Source organism: Vigna unguiculata, chromosome 3 (genome assembly GCF_037176805.1).
Source record: "Vigna unguiculata cultivar grain cowpea cultivar isolate G323 ecotype 2 chromosome 3, ASM3717680v1, whole genome shotgun sequence".
Classification (NCBI taxonomy): domain Eukaryota; kingdom Viridiplantae; phylum Streptophyta; class Magnoliopsida; order Fabales; family Fabaceae; genus Vigna; species Vigna unguiculata.
The window spans coordinates 39828943-39846845 of NC_140794.1; the positions used below are offsets into that span (position 1 = coordinate 39828943).

Sequence of the window (17903 nt, forward strand, 5' to 3'; positions counted from 1 at the left end):
ATATATATATATATATATATATATATATATATATATATATCATGTTTCTTCTTTTTAATCATATAGTATTTTCAATCACAAATTTTAAACGTTGTCAATTTTATTTCAGTCTCAATTCTACAATTCTATAAACAAAAAGAGAGAATAATATTAATTGAAGGAAATTCCCAATCATGTAAACCATTCAAATCGTGCACTCAAACTGTTCCATAGTTTCAAGCTCAACCAAACTCAACGTCACACTGTTTGATAATGTAATCTCATTTGATTCTGACAAACTCTGCTTACCGATATAATCATTAAAAAAATAGGTTAAATCATTTATGAGGTTTTCATTTTTGTAACGAGATCTTAAGTAGATTTCATTTTTTTTTATTCGACTCAATTGGGTCTTTATTTTAGAAAATTCGTTGCAATTTGATCCTTTCTGTTAGTAGTATAATAATGGTGTTAATTATGTGCCAAATGTTAGCATGTTATTTTTTTTTTAATTTTTTAATTTAAAAAAATTGTCACGTGTCAATCTGACATTGTGTCACGTAGTTAAGACACTGTGATGCGCAGTGACAATGCCACGGGTCACTATTGGATGTAAAAAGTCTCAATCTAGTATTGTATTTGTTATTTAGTCTCAATTTTTTAAAACTGAATCAATTTCATCCTTATATCAAATTTAATTTTTATATAAATTTTACAATGATATTTTTATTATAATTGTTTTTTTTAACAAAATTAAGTTTATTTAAATGTATAGTTTGCATTGAATTTTATTTAAATTTTGTTTTAAATATTTATATATCTATAATTTATAGATAAATGTTATAGAGTTGTTTTAAAAATAAAAACTTTATAAATTCAAATATAAAATTTTAAAAAAAATTTATAACAATTTAAAATAAATATATTTATTTAAAATTTTACAATTCAATTTATAAAGTTGTTATTTTTATATATTGATTTTATAAAATTTATAAAAATTAAAAAAAATCACGTGCTGACCCGTGACATATAATTAACACCGTACGTTAGTGTACTAGTAATGGAAATAACCTAATAACAATGAATTTTTCAAAATAAGGATCCAATTGAATCAAATAAAAAGGAAGAGACCTACTTGAGATCTCGTTAAAAAAATGAAGATTTCTGAAATGATTTATCCTTAAAAAATATATATAGTAAATCACAAAAATCACAATTAAAAACTAAATACATATTACATAATGTTAGAATAACAGGTCAACCTTTCAGTCCTAAATCAAGCAGAATGCAGGATAAACCAATATATTCAGTCTCATTTACAAAATAGGACGGGTCAGTTCGACTCATTTGCATGCCTAAACATGATAAACTGACCTGATGTGTCATATATGAGAAGAGCGTACTCGCTCACTCCAATAGTACACCATCACCTGAGTGATATGATTTTCCGAAATTTTAATTCTTAAATGCTCGATCAATAATAACAACGGTTTGAATAACGATGATTATCATTAGTTGAGTGTCACTCAAGATTCAGGAAAAAAACTTAACAACATTAATTTAATAGAGTTAACAATCTAACCAAACGATTATAACCATCTTCACATGATTCAATCATCAATATAAACATATTTTTGCATTCAAAATGTCAAAGTTAAAATTTACTAAACCAAACCTTGATTTAATTCAAGACAGGTATATATCAAATTAACTTTAGGTCTTTCCAACTAAACCTTGATTTAATTCAACACAGGTATATAACTTTAGGTATTTCCAATAAATGGAGTGTCAACACCAATCCACAAAATTTCATCGCATTAAAACACACACGAAATAAACTTAATTAATTGAATAGACGTAGATTGTTAGCTCCTTTTATTTGAAGACAATTTAACTTCCAAAAAAACAATTACGATATCTAAAAACTTCTAAAGTAAATTGATAGAATTTCCGAAATTCTAACTTCTGCAAGCAACATCTATACTTAGATTACTAGTACATATTCTTCTATTCATTGCGGTAGAAAACTTCCACAAACTTAGAAAAGTGAGGAAACATATAGAATCAATGATAAGAAAAATAAGAATTTACCCTTCTTGATTTACTCATCACAACCTCTTCATTTATGTAATTTGATTGTGAAAAAGAAAATGACTGATCACAAAAGAACATTAAGAGAATGTAGAGTATTTAAAAGTTTATATTAATTTAAAATAATTGTTTTGAATCAATCTATTAATATTTTTTTTTAAATATCTAATTTTATATTTACTTTAATAATCTCTTAATCTAAATATCTAAATTCATTAAAATAAACCAATGAACACATGTTTAGAGAGATTGTTTGAAATTAACTAGTAGTGTTGAGAGTTTAAGATGCAACTACATAAATATTTATTTAGAGAGAAAACTTTATAATCCATGAGTGAAGCAAATTTCAATGGACCATAAAAGTTACTCATAATATTAAAGATAAAAAGTTAGCATGCAGGTGTAGATTTTTACGTTTCTGAGATATAGTTAACTCTGAAAGAATGATAAGAGAGTTGAATTTCATTTGTGTAAAAAAGTACGAAACTCTTAAAATCAGCATGAACTTACCAGTCCTGAAATCCACAGATTGATAAATGGTTTTGGTTTGTTCATGCATGTGCGGCACACTTTATTCTGTTGAACAAAAACTAGGAGACAGAACCAAGTGAACAATATACTTGCATTCATGTGTCTTGTCTCTTCATTCAACAATGACAGGTCCATGAATGCGTTTATTAATTATAATTCTACTTCCTTGGGCGCTTCAAATTATATTTCTATGCATCAAATTCATGTCTGCGTTTTCTTCATATATTGAAACCAATGGAACGCAACATTTTCAAATCTCTGCTACTTACGAGTACGCCAACTCTAACACCATGCAATATCTTAGGAATCTGTCGAGACCACAAACAAACCGAGTCGTACCATGCATCAAGACAAACACCCCAACTGTGATTATTCCAACAGATAAAGAAGGATTAAAGCGTTTCTCCAACTTTTTCATGGTACATTAATTATTCTTGACATTTCTCTTTCACCGCTAATTTTCTCTGTAAAGGGGAAAAAGGAGGATCTATTCTGTAAAGGAAAGGATCAACAAACTCAACCACACATACAATGCCACAGATTTCACCTCTTCAAATTACTGCTTACTATATTTTATATATACATATCTGACATTATGAATCTGTGCTGTTACCAGCGCCAATAATACGTCATTATCCTATACCTAATTTATGAAAATCTTAATAGATCCATTCATGTCAAAGGAATCTAATTCGTTAAGAATTCTTCAAAGCGATCGAATTTGCTTACGTGTTTGCATTATACTGGGTATTACGACTAGCTCTCACAAACTCTGCTATTTTTCTTAATTAATATGATAGATATGTGTAATTATTATAAATTGCTTTTGTAATTTGAAATATATATAATAATGCTATCCCCACAACATAATTAATTTGTTGTTTTCCGAGTTTATATCAGCATTAGAGATGTTTTTTCGTTATATTGTTTTTGTTTTCAAAAAAAAAAAAAATATATATATATATATATATATATATATATATATATATATATATATATATATATATATATATATATATCCTCCGATCCTCTTTTAATAATTTACTTTCATTTATCTTCTTTGTATTAAATAAGAAACTATAATTAATCTTAAGAATATCAAAGTTATAAACATTTTTTTTGTATAGAAGTATGACATGTCTAAGAAGTTCTAAGACAAAACACAATTATTGCTATACCATTTTGATAAACTAGTTAATTACTTCATTTATTATACCAAAAACTTGGATAAAGTTTTTAACTATTTTATTGTTTTCTAAAATATAAGTATTTTAATGTTATAGTATATATAAATAATTAATAAATACTCAATTACTATAATCTAGACAAAATATCCATAATTTTTAGCTAACTCAAGCAAGTCTAGTCGAGTATATCTTGAGCAGAGTCAAATTAGCTCCATCTCATATTGAATCGATTCGGATCTATCTTTAGTCGAGTCATGTCAAATCCACCTTTGGTTGAATCATGTTAGACGCACTTTTAGTTGAGTCATGTTAGGCTCATCTCTAGTTGAGTCGAGTCAAGTCAAGTTTAATCCACTTCAAATCGAGTCAAGTCAAGTCTGTCTCATACGAGTCAGGCCTCCTCTAGTTGAGTCATGTTAGGCCCATTTCAGAGTAAGTCGTGTCTAGCCCACCTAAAACCTAGTAGTCATAACCATTTTGGAGTAAGTATAGAGTTGTGTCCTTGTTAGGCTAAGTAGAATCAAACCACGAAAATTAAGTTGCTTAAGCTGATGTTGGGTTGAACCTAGTTAGACCTACATAAGACTGAGTTGATTTGACCTACCTTAGACCGAGTTGAGTCAGACCCACCTTTGGTTGAGTCAAGTAAAACAACCTTTGGTTGAGTTGTGTCAGGCCTACATCATACTAAGTTAAGTTAAGTTGACGTTCGATCGAGTTAAGTTACACCCACGACGAGTCAATTTGGATCATGCCATGCTAATCCAGATTGAGAAAAGGACAACCAAGTTCGAACCCATGTCAGATAATGTCATGCCTGGTTAAAGCCAAGTTGGTTTTGTTTGACCCAATTGAACTACTTGGGTTGGGCCTAACTTTCCTGTTAAGTTGCAAATAGTAAAACTTAAATAAGAACCAATTTATAACTAATACAAAAAATTTTGGGATGAACTTGCAATTTGAAATATTTTAAAGATTTTAAAGACTAGTACTATTATAAAAAATATTTAGGAGTTAATTAAAGTATTGTAGTGAGGTCAAACCCACTTTGACCCTGATCCTAATCCACTTTAAGAAGGGGGGTTTTGGGAGATAAAACTGTTTTCAACCAATCATTTGGTGGATAATAAAAAGAGAATTTATTTAGGAGTAAGTTGGGGTTGACCTATAAGTTATGATTCAAATTGACACCTCACACAATTATCTATCTTATTACGTGTATCATTATACTACTAAAAAAATCAAATTAGGTTATAAATTTTAATGTTGGCCAAATTAAAATGCTACTAGAACCGACTCTAACACAATACAAAATGTTAAAAAATGAAAAACATAAAATAATTTTTAAATGATTTAATTATTGATAGAGTCGAGTTAGTCAAGTATAGGCCGATGCTAATTATTTTTAATAACTAAATATTTATATTAATGTTGGATTATTATTGACTTAGTCAACCCTAATAGAGTCCACTTAGTGTTGGTCAGTGATAGAGTTGTTAAGTCGATTATGAGACGATGCTAACTATTTTTAACTTTCTTTTAGTAAGTAAACTTTTTATGTTGGTGTCGACATAATTTATGTTAATCTTTTCTTTTTTTACTATTTACAATTATTTAAGTTATTGTCAATTAATCTGACACAAATTTTATTTAACTTATTCTTTTTTTTTAAATTAGCATCAATTAGGTCAACACTATTATAATCAGTGACGGATCTTGACCAAAATTTCTGGGGGAGCTAAAATAATATACTTAAAATTTATATATTTAATATTACTGTTACTAATGCAATAAAAATGAATATATAATTTAGTATAGCTATAACTATAAAAGAAATTACACATATCTAAAGATTATCTATCATTTTTTTTATATTCTAGAACTTATAACTACATTTTTCAGCTATTATTTTTCCAATATAAATAACCATATTATCTACAAAATATTCATTTTGCATTTTACTAACGTGCACATATCGATTCAAAAGTCATCACAAGCATCTCATTTCATTGTTATGCGATGAGTAATGATATTGTCCTTTTTGATCTTTACTTTTCTTTTATCAATTTAAAAAAAATGAATTTATTATTTTATTTTTCATCAATATACCCATTTAAAAAACAAATTTAATACTAATTTTTTTATCATAATCTAATCAAACATTAAGAGACATAACTACTACAAAAAATTATGATAATCAAGTACACTTAAAAATTGTCTATAAAAAATCACATAATATATTACTTACTCTTCTATATTCATAAAAAATAAATAATATACAAAATGTCATAAGATAAAAAATAATGCTATATATTAAACAGCTATTTCATTACCAAGTGAGACAAGATTACCTTCTTTTTTCTTTAAAAATGAAAGAAAAGATTAAAAAATGAGGATAAAAATAATGAGTTTCTGTTTAACTTTTTTTTTCTTGAGTAATAAAAATAATTAGGTAAAAGTGAGAGATGAGTACAACATATGAAAAACTCAGAAGAGAGAAAATGAAAATTATCTTAATAATTTTTTTTTCTTTATTATATTTAATTTTATATTTTATTATTTATTAACATTAAATATTATACTTTAAAAAAAATACATAACTTAATTTTTATTAAATTTTTAATATATTATTACCTAACTTAAAAAGATAAACATCATTTAAAAAATTTAATAATATATATATAAATTAAAAAATTTTAATCATGTAATTTAAAAAAATTGAAAAAATAAAACAAAATTAAAAAATATTTGGGAGACCGTGGCCCGTCAGCTATAAAGAGCTCTGCCACTTATTATAATATATTTTCAATATTTACTTAAAAATAAACATCAATTTTATATGCTATGAATCCAAACACCTTCGTAAAAGCTAACACATTCAACTTGACTTTCATACTAGAATCCGACCTAAAATCAATGTTGATCATGGACTTTTTTAGTTGTCTCATTGGTCAACTCTAGTCTATATTTTTCTTATAGTATTAGGCCTTGAATAAAATGTGAGTTAAAATTGATCATTCTAAATTCTCAAGTTCATGTACCTAGTCACGTGCCTATCCACCATAAATTTATTGAATTTCAAATGAAATTTAATCTTCACATCAAAGTAATTAAAAGAATTAAAAAACTTAAAGTGAGTATATACTTAACCAACTTCCTTTATCTTAGAGTTGTTTTTTCTCCAAGATAAAGAGATATCCTAGAATAGGAAAGAATCTAAACCTACTCTTAGTAACTTTGATAAGTTGAAAAACATAAAGTTGATATTAACAAAACATCATTTTTCCATCTTAAACATGTGATTTCATTGTAGCTATCATTTATCCATCATTTGTAATTTTTGGTACGGGCCAAAAATGAAACCGACCAACTAAGAATCCGGCCAATCTGGATCACCAACATGGATAAAAAAAATGCCTCACTTATTGAATGCTTTTTCCTACACTTACCTGCCTTTTTTATTTCATGCACCTCATTGTTTCTTTTGAAATATAATGGTGTGTGTAGTCCTCTAAATTCTTTTCTTTGGAAATACAAGAAGCCTAACTTTTCATATTGACAAGCTGCATCAATATCTATAGTATTTTTGATACGTGATAACACTAAATGTCTTTTCAAAGTTAATGTAGGAAAGAGTTTATATAAGACCCACTTTTATTGAGTGCCCTAATGTTAAGAGCTGCCACACTGTTGGGCCTAAAGGGCTGGCCCATAGGGTGTCAAGGCCCCTAAAGCAGCCAAGGTCCCTCAATTGCAAGTCATTCTGAAAAATCAGTGTCCTAACTCACCCATTTTCTCTCCATAGAACCTCTGCTAGGGTTTGGAGATCTACCCAAGTTCAAGTGAGCTCAACCTCCGTCTCCCGTTCACGTAAGTTAGTTCTCGAACCTAGCCTTTCTAAGTTGTTTTCGTGGTTTATGTCGGGACTCACTGTGTGAATCCAATCTCCTTTGTCGTGCCACTGTTTCAGTTCATAGATTTGTCCTTGGAGCTACTAGTTTCGTTGGCTTAAGAGTCGAAGTTCAATATTAGCCCTTTTCCAGGTAAGGAAAGCTAGGGTTTCACGTTATTTCTATTTTATGCGATTAATGTTTTGTGAAATATGAGAAAAGATTGGGGGAAAACGTTAGTTTTTGGTATATTTCTGAGTTAGGGGTTCAAATATTCATAAAACTGTGATATTTGACGTTATTTCTCGTATTCTGATGCGTCGCACAGTCGCTGGACGAGTGCCCTGGGTCGCTGGGCAACTGTGTGTTTTTCTGATATGCGCAGTTTTAGTAAAATTGACTTTCCTGACTCATTAACAGTTGGATTGAGCTCAAATTTTGACATGTGGTTCATAACATGCTATTTTATGGTTTGACCGGTTGGATCGTCGATTAGATGTCTATAGCTTGAGAAATGTGTCATGTATTACTGCAATGATTTTGGTTTTGTGATAATAAATTTTCTTGGGAATTTTGGTGTAAGAATTATGGTTGTGGGTTGTGCTTGATTGTATGGAATTGCAAGTACTTAAATGTTGGCACTTATTTATTTGGGATGAATACTATTTTGTGATATATGTATGTCTTGGTATGCATTTATAAAGTATGAGATGAATGAATTTGCATGAGTGATGTGATTAATGGATTGTGAATGATGATCTTGGATAAATCTTGGGATGCGATTTCAATGAAATGGTTGGTTATATATGTGGTCATGAATTCGGTATGAACAATAATGTTACATTGATGCCATGGTATTGGTATGAGGTGAAGTTCTATATCCCCGAATTGGGAAGAATGGGATGGTATGAAATCAACATAGAATATGAATGAGGATGGGTTACAAAGGATGCCGTGAGGTGTTAAATGCATGATCAATATTATTTGTTTGTTTGGAATGTGATTGGTATGTTGTCAGTACGTAAATCCACGAGTCTCTAGGTGAGACTTCCTGGTGGTGCTTCAGTGGTCGAGACGTAATTCCATGGCCCCTGTTAGTGGGAGTCCATGGGGGTGCCCCATTTATATAACTTGGTAAGGATTCAAGGTAAAGATTGCATCCTGACACTCTAAGGATTCAGTTAGTCTCACTTAGAGCGGACTGACTCCTGTGATGAGAGTAGCAGGAGGCCTGAAACTCATCAAGGGCTAACCTTGTGTGTGAGAGAATTGATTCATTGTAACACTTGTAACACATAGTTCGGGGGTGAGCAACTCAGGGGTGAGCAGAGGTATCCACCACAAGTGCAAGCATCCGTTGAATCCAACCAAGTTATATGTATCTGGATGAGTCGAGTCGAGTCGAGTCTTAGTGTATTGATTTGAAGGTCATAACATGCTTGGATGATCTGTGTATATTGGACTGTGAAAGTATATCTGATTGCATGATGAAATCTTTTTGGCTCTAGCTTACCATTTGCTTGTTTGATTGCCTTGTATGTTGTTCTTCTACCTTTGCGATGATCATCAATTTATTGATGGGAGCAGATGCGAGAGGTACTCGTGGTCAACAGGGGAGAGATGATACCGCTGCATAGTCTACTTGGGCTGGACTTCGCGTTTTATTTGGGCTTTTCTTTAGGGCTAAGGCCCGTGTATTATATTGTCCCTAAGGCTTTATTTCGAATACTGGCTATCTCTTACTCCTTTTGGGTTGTAGGCATTGTAGTGAGCTTTAGTATTTTCTTTTAAGTACCTTGGATAACTGTAAGGAGTGACCTTATACTTCGCAACTTGGCTCTTTATATTATCCGGTGTAAGATTTCATTTAATTATGTTATTATTTAAATGGGATGTTACAGTTTAATAGTCTAGACTTTTGCAGCTCTATCGAAATGCTTTACATTAATGTTGCAAAGATAAAATAAAAAAATTGTATATTTTTAATTAAGTGAATCAAGCCGTTTAATCCACCTACTCGTGGTAGACCGGATTGGGTTCAAATCTTTTTAGCTCACTAATAAGTGAGTTTGGTTGGATTGACTCACTAAATAATCAACCCGTAATGGGTTGGACTGGATCGAGTGACCTATTTTATCCATTTTAAAATTATTGAGATCAATTTGCCGATTATATATATATATATATATATATATATATATATATATATATATATATATATATATATATATATATATATATATATATATAGAAGTACAACGAGGGAGAGAGAATATAAAGTATCATTTAAACTTGGATTTTTCATTGTAATATTAAGGTTGATATAATAAATGGACAATAAAGAAAAAGAAAACGTATATATTGTTAGACCGTGAAACATGTGAGAAATTTGAGTTACAAAAAGAATTTACAATTTATTGGTACTAGAACAAGAAAATGTGATTGTCCATTTAAATTGTGTGGTAGAATAATATGTAGTAGATGATGGTGGATTGTGAAGGTAATAAGTGCAAATTATAATCATGAGTTGGATGATACGTCAATAAGTTATCCATATGCTCACAAATTAAAGCTTAATGAGTAGTTCATGTTAGTTAACATGACTATGAACTCAGTACCTACAAATATTTTACTGATTATGAAGGAGAATAATGTAGATAATATTACAACTCTAAAGCATGTTTACGATGTGAGTACATATCGAAGATAAAAGAAAGGATGAAGTACTTAAATATAATGGTTAATTATGTTGGAGCGTGACATGTATATTCACTAGAATAAGTGTGATGAGATCTCAAAAGTTATCGTAAATGTTCTTTTTACACACTGGTCATTTTGTAACATTACTTAAAGTATTTAGTATTGTATTTTTAATGGATAATACATACAAAACGATATATAGGTTGCTTTCACTTGAGATTATTAGTGTGATGTCCTTAGCTTCATTTATGACTCTTGTGTTATTGATAATAGAACTAGAAAATAGCTTTATTTGGTGTCTTGAAAGGTTGCTAGGATTATTTTTTATAGTAGATGTCTTCCTAATAATTGTCGGTGATAAAGATATTACTTAAGTACATACAATTAGCATTACTTTTCCTTGAGCTTCCAACCTTTGTTGTCGAATTCATATTAATAAGAATGTGAAAGTAAATGTAAAACTTTAATGGATTCTATAGAAGCATGAAAGGTGATGATTTCTCATAAGAATGCTTAATGGATTGTCAAATTATAATGGATTCAAAGGATATATTTAATATTTGGGTTCAATATGTTGTTCCTTAATTTTAATTGAAAATTATAATTAGTCATTTTTTTGAAAATTTGAACCAATTTAGTTCTTCCTATTTAAAAATACTTTAATTTAGTCCATTTAATTAAATTTTGTTAAATTTATTTGAAGTTTCAAACACGTTTTTCATCTAACATTGAAACAAAAATGTTTAACATTAAAACAAAAATGTGTCAAAAAGTGTAAACAACTCAAATATTATCATGAAACGCGTCTGAAACGTAAAAAAAAATAAATAAATAAAATTTAGTTAAAAGGACTCAATCCACACATTTCAAAAGTTAATGAACTAAATTTGGTCAAAATTTCAAAAATAAACTAATTCTAATTTTCAATGAAAGTTAAGATATAAAAATATATTTAACCCTTAATATTCTGAAATTGTTTGTTTATCATGGTTATTACTTTTTTAATATGTCTTCAATGTATATTTCATGTATATAAATATGTTTTAAATTATACTATCCAAAATACATTTTTGAATTTAGAAAAATTGTCGGATTACACAATCTAAAATATACTTTTATACATAAAAATTATATTTTAGATTCTATAATCTAAAATACTCTTTCAAATTCAAAAATACATTTTAGATTATACAATTTAAAATATATTTTTATGTTGAAAACATTTCCTGATTACAAGATCTATAATAACTTATCAAATTCTATAATCCAAAAATGCTAGCATACAAAACCCACAGAAAACAACAAAATGAAGTAAAACCTAATTTTTCAAGGCCACCACAACGATTTCAAGCAACACCAGAGCAACAACAACACTAGAATGAAAACGCCATTGGAGTGGCAAGGGGGAAAAGGCGGACCAGGGAAGCATAGGAAGAAATTGAGTTATTTTTACACATTAAATAAAGGGCATTTTGGACTTGTACAGACCTCCAGTGATGTGAAGAAAAAACTATCCGGTGCAATAAGCAAGTGCCCAAATAAAAAAACCATCAAACTTTAATGTAAATTTATCCAATCAATACAAGAACAAGCAATTGTTTGATTAATGTATGTAAAAATATTTTTGAGAAAGTGACCATTCTTCTCTTATTTCACCAATTTCTTTACCTAGGTATCTACCGCATACGTCATTACAAAAATATAGCATGTAACAGATGAAATTCTTTAATGTACAATGTTTAAATCATGAACGAGAATGGGACATTTAAGATATGACACGTGAAGAACTAAATATCCACCTTTCATTTTAATTTTTTTCATTCTTCTTGTTTCTTTTCATTTCAACTCCCATTTCTTTATTTTATTTTCTTTTTAATATATAAATTATTCCTTCTTTTCTTTGTTTCTATTTTTCTTTTCTTTTATATATAGACACTCTTCTGAAAAGATTAATTGAACTCATTCTAATTGTGATGAGAAATTTTTATATTTATCAAGTATGAGTATATTTATTAATCACATGTATAAAGTACGAATAATATTAAATTTTTTGAATAATATATATATAGATATTACAAGAAATTCTTATATTACATGAAATTTTTCTTGTAAATTTGTTAAAAACATTTGCAAGAAAAAACTTTTTTCTGCCATTTTTTCTAAGAATTTTAATTGGTAGGTAATTCCTTCATGGGTAATTATTTCCTACAAAATTATAAAATTTGCAAGTATTTCCTACAAATTTTGTTACGAAAAGTGTTTTATACAAAATGTTTTGCAATGGTAGCAATTTCTTGCAATTTTTTTTTCACAACAAAATTTATAAGTATTTTCTATGAAAAAAATTTCAAAACAAAATTGAAAGAAAATATGAATTTTTTTAATAGTGATATATATATATATATATATATATATATATATATATATATATATAATCATACATAATTTAAGACAGATACACAAATACATACATATTATCATTCTCTCATAAAAATGAAGATAGAAATAAATTGTTATTTGGAAAGTGACACCGAGATAGTCAAACTTATTTACATAGAACTTTGAGTACTCAATTGTCAATCATTTTTTTGAAAGGGTACCATCAAAATTATAATTCAACTTAGAAAACGTTGATGCCGAGAAAATTGTACCCATGATGTAATAGACCCAAATAGGACCGCAAGGGAAATTTTCAAAACAAAGTTTAGGAATAAATTGAAATAAAATTAAAGTTTACGGTGTATATTTATGAAATACAAAATGAGTAAAGTTTAAGGGTTAAATGCTCTTTATCCTTTTTAAACCGTTAACAAGAGCTTTATATTTTTTATAAATAAAAAAGAATAGTATCAAATTAATCCATTTCCAAACCTTTTTAAATAAAAACTTACACAACCTACCACACAAAGTTCAAAGAGTTTGCTTCTAACAATATAATGCTTTTTTTAGGTTTCATGACATGGTCAGAAAATCAATATTTTTAAAATCATTTCCTGAATGAATCTATTTAAAGACATTTATCTCATCCAATTGATGCGTATCTTGGGAGGAGATTCTTTTATAGGAATAAGAACAATAATTTTAAATCGAATAATCATACACAAATAATCAAAATTTAAAGTTACAATGTAAAACATAAAAAAAGAAACGTAAGATGAGGTGTTGAATTTCTTTTAAGATAATTTTTCAAAATATCTTTGAATATAATAGTTAGATCCAAGGAGGAGGTGAATTGAATCACAAAAATCAATTTAAGAAAATCCTTTGAAGGGCAACACAGATTGAAAAAATTAAATGATCACAATATGGAAGTATATATATTCTAGAAAGACTTCATCTAACATATCAAGCTTTGAATCCTGGAATCATATATTCCAGTGAGACTTTGCTTAACCACAATGTTTCACCTAAGGATTAACTTTGTTTGGAGTTTTGGCAGTGAGAATTTCGGTCAAAGAGCCCTTTTTAGTGGTTTCTCCTGATGTTATATTTGGTCTTCTGCTATGTTTAAATGGCAACATTTCCCATTTAATTGATTCACTTTTCTTTAACCTCATTTTGTCCTCTCCATACATAAACAAGCCATTTTGATTCCAAGTCTATAAATTAGGATTTAGAGTACTAGGATTATGAGCATAATGCAAACCTATTAATACGAATTTAACTACCTGAGCTAGTCTTCGATTTTCATTATGATGTAATACAATTAGATAAAAACTAATGGTGCAATTATAACACTAAGTTCTTGTTTTCATCAGGCTCTGGTGTTCGATCAAAGAAAAATGGAAGGGAAAGTTTCAACATGCAACAAACAACGAAAGGCGTAATCGACATTTAGGTATTAGGTATAATTACGTTTACCTTCCAATATTGGTTGAATGATGAATTAATGTGGATTTTTATCATGGAACCAAAGAGCACTGTTTCGGAGACATAATTGATCACAAAAACAGAGGCCAAATCGGAGTATGACTAAGGACAATAGAGATAAAGCAAGAAGAAGAAACCTTCGGTGTGAAGGCGGAGATGCTTCGGAGGCTGCTGCAACAATGAATTCAAGAGCGACGGCGGTCCTAAGAGCGACGGCGGTCCTAAGAGCTCCGGTGAGACGGCTACGCTGGTCCACAGCCTCACGACGGTGCGCTTGATGCTAGCGAGCGATGGCAGTGTGACGGGTGAAGCGTTAAGAGCTTAAGAGCTTAAGAAGGCGAAACGGAGCGAAAGAAACATAAAAGAAGGGATATTTTTAGCATTACTCAAATTAATAAATAATTAAAAGTTAATTATAATATTTCCTGCTATTTGAATAGGTAAATAATTGGAATTCAGGTTAACAAAACCGTGTTATTTCCATGCTTTTTAACAATTTGAATAATCTCTCAAGTGAAAAAGTTCCTTTAAAGAAAAATATGAAAAAGGGAAAGAATATGTCTTTTCCCAAATATAAAAGTAAGTGTATATAATATAATAAAGTTGTTTTCTTAACTAAATGAATTGGTTAAAGAAGGAAAAAGAAGTGTCTACCTTGTGAAATAGAACTGGTTTTCGAAGAAAGAGCAAAAGAAGAAGATTCCAAGAAACAAAATGTAAAAAATAAAGTTGTGTGTGGTTGGAGGGGCCTAGTTTGTGAATGTTTCCCCAATCGCTTCACCATTCCATGACTCTCCATATAAACCCCATCATAGTTCCCCACTATCATCAACAGAATCTCCCTTTACATCACTTCTCAACTCAACACCAAATTTCCAACTCCATCAACAAAGAGATAAAACTCTTGCTTCTCCCTCTCACCATGCTCTCTGTCTCTTTCAAAACATAGAACAATGCACCACCCTTTGTCCTGCAACTTTTATTCCTCTGTCTGTTATGGATATGATGCTCACTCCCCACTCTCACAATTCCCATGTCACATTCTTCCCCACCACCTGCACCTTTCACCATTAATTTTGACCAAACCAAACACCCTCCTCATCCCTCTGCTCCTTCTATAGCCTATATTTGACTATGACCCTTTAGTTTAAATTCTATCCACACTCTACACCTAACAGTCTTGCAAGTTCTACCTATATATACTATTAACTGACCAAAAAGTTTCCATAAAAGGCCATGGCTGGTGAGAAGCTTAATGGGGGTTCAAGCATGACGCTTCTACTCCAAAAAGAAACGCTTCCATGCTCCCCTGACCATATCCAAACCTTCTGGGTTCAAAACTCTGAACCTTCTTTCCAAGGTGATTTGCTATGACCATGTTGTTGGCTTCTTGATTATCGTCTCTGTTCATCAAAACTTCTAAACTTTTAGAAAGTATTTTTCTTAACAAAACCAGAACTGGGTTTCTTGTAGATTCTGGTTTTCTTCGGATAAAGAATCTTTCCCATATGAAACAAAGTTAAAAAAGATTTTTTTTTATTCACTGAAAACCGTTTATGTTTGAACTCTATAACTTGGTTATTATTATCCTTTCTGGTGTTTTGAATTCAGGCTCAAAATCCTCGGTTAATGTTGTGAATGTGAGGGATAGACCCTTCTTCCGAGGGGTTGAGAGAGAAGAAAACGAAAACGAAGATGATGAAGATTTTGAGGTATTCCCCCATCAACCCGGTAAGAAAAGGAGGCTCACAAGCGAACAAGTTCAGTTCCTTGAAAGTAACTTCGAGGTGGAAAACAAGCTTGAACCCGAAAGGAAGGTCCAACTTGCAAAGGAACTTGGCATGCAACCAAGGCAAGTGGCCATATGGTTCCAAAACCGTAGGGCAAGGTTCAAGACCAAACAACTAGAAAAAGACTATGGCATACTGAAAGCTCGCTATGACATTCTCAAAAGGGACTATGACAATCTCGTTCAAGAGAATGACAAACTCAAGGAAGAGGTAACAATGGTTAGACTTAGACATAAATAAAGTTATTCATTTAACTTCTTTTTTGTGGTCTACCAATCAAAACCAGTGAACCTCAACAAATTGTTGCAGTAGTTACCTTGTTTAGAAAAGGTGTTTTTAACAGTAATAAGAAACACCCACTTAAACAATCTTCCTCTGCTCTTTCTTTCCTTTGTATTAATTAAGTTCATTAGTAAATTTATCAGTTTAGTTTTTCCTTGTCACAGGTTTATTCTCTGATGAAGGTGATTCCCAGTGAGAAAGAGGAACAGAATTTGGATGATACCAGCTGTGGTGCTGTCAACTCAGAGCATAAAGAGCAGACGGATATGATCATAAATGGAGGTTCTGAAAATGAATCCAAAGTGACACTTCCTGTTATGGAAATAATCAAACAGAAAGATGCAAATTCAGCTAAAAGTGACGTGCTTGATTCGGAGAGCCCACATTTCACCGATGGAAACCAATCCTCACTCTTTGAGCCTGCAGATTCCTCTCATGCTCTGGAACCAGACCACTCGGATTTCTCACAGGACGAGGAAGACATCCTCAGCCAAAACATGCCACTCCTACCAAAGTTTGAAGTTGAATATGTCTGCTATGATGAACCACCCGAAAATCCTTTCACGTTCCGGTTCCCAGTAGAAGATCAAACCTTCTGTTTTTGGTCTTGTTAAGCCCTCACTACTACTACTACTACTACTACTAGGAGAATCTCAAGGTTTGCACTTGTAACTCCCTACGAAAATCAATAAAATTGGTTTTGTTTTTCTACTTTGGAATGAAAGTTTATGTGTGCACACCACACCACCTTTGTTACTGTCTTTTGAATTCTGCTAGACGGTCTTAGATTCAAATCTTAGTAGATTTTTTGGGCTAAGTTTTTCTGAACCAAATTTTCGAAATGAAACCTTTTTTCTTCTGATGAGACAGGAGTGGATAAATAAAGTGTTACAACAGCATCCCCCATTTGATATTGTTTACAAAATCAATGAATATGGTCACATTGAAACTGTTGACAACTGCAAGTCTTGGAGTCTCTCGTGTGAACTGAAGTGAGACACTTGAAGGTAAAAGTTGTTAGAAAAATTAATGGGTCAATGCTTGTTTCTTAAGAAATCACACCCTCGAGAGAAGTGTAATTAAATTAACTGTGAGGAACAGTATGTGAAAAACCTGACTTTGAGATCCAATTGAGGAAAAATTAGCACACGCAAAACATGGTGAAAAACTGAATCTGCTGTGCAAGTCAAGGTTCAGGTGTGGTTGGTTCACTGAAACAAGTTTCATTGGTGTGAACATTTTCCCAACTAGCTCATTCAGGATTTCAGGATGTTAATTAAAATAAGACCATGATATTTAATAAACTAAAATTTTGCAACTTTCTCTTATAATTACAATTTGAATATGTATTTTAGTTTTGAAATATAAAAAAATAAAAAGATAGAAAACTACTTAAAATATATTATCTCAAGTTGTTATTAGAGAAAATTATCAAAATTTGTTAAAAGATATTTTCCATCGAAAAATATATTTAAAATCGTATCAAAACGCATTAAATGGTTTAAGAAAAATATATTCCAACGCGTTCTACTAAAAAAATCACCTATGATTCCTTAACAAGTGTTCTACGAAAGCTGATTAGC

The 17903-nt window shown here is 30.3% G+C and overlaps 1 protein-coding gene across 2 annotated transcripts; it reads left to right on the forward strand.

The window, feature by feature from the left end:
* Window positions 1-15073: 15073 nt before the first annotated feature.
* On the forward strand, window positions 15074-17576 carry LOC114177015 (uncharacterized). 2 transcript variants are annotated; one of them, XM_085670924.1, is made up of 4 exons: window positions 15074-15608; window positions 15860-16248; window positions 16485-16978; window positions 17191-17576. In XM_085670924.1, the coding sequence occupies exons 1-3, from the start codon at window positions 15485-15487 to the stop codon at window positions 16932-16934; spliced, it is 963 nt and encodes a 320-aa protein (XP_085527050.1). In that variant the 5' UTR covers window positions 15074-15484; the 3' UTR covers window positions 16935-16978; window positions 17191-17576. The 2 variants fall into 2 exon arrangements, with proteins under 2 accessions (XP_085527050.1, XP_027918036.2); XM_028062235.2 differs by lacking the exon at window positions 17191-17576 and having other exon boundaries at window positions 16485-17031.
* Window positions 17577-17903: the final 327 nt, after the last annotated feature.

What these genes read in the sequence shown, in the direction of transcription:
- LOC114177015 (XM_085670924.1), top strand. Translation starts at nt 15,485, where the DNA reads ATGGCTGGTGAGAAGCTTAATGGGGGTTCAAGCATGACGCTTCTACTC. An exon ending in CTCTGAACCTTCTTTCCAAG is followed by an intron (nt 15,609 to 15,859) that starts GTGATTTGCTAT and finishes TTTTGAATTCAG; the next exon opens with GCTCAAAATCCTCGGTTAAT. An exon ending in ATGACAAACTCAAGGAAGAG is followed by an intron (nt 16,249 to 16,484) that starts GTAACAATGGTT and finishes TCCTTGTCACAG; the next exon opens with GTTTATTCTCTGATGAAGGT.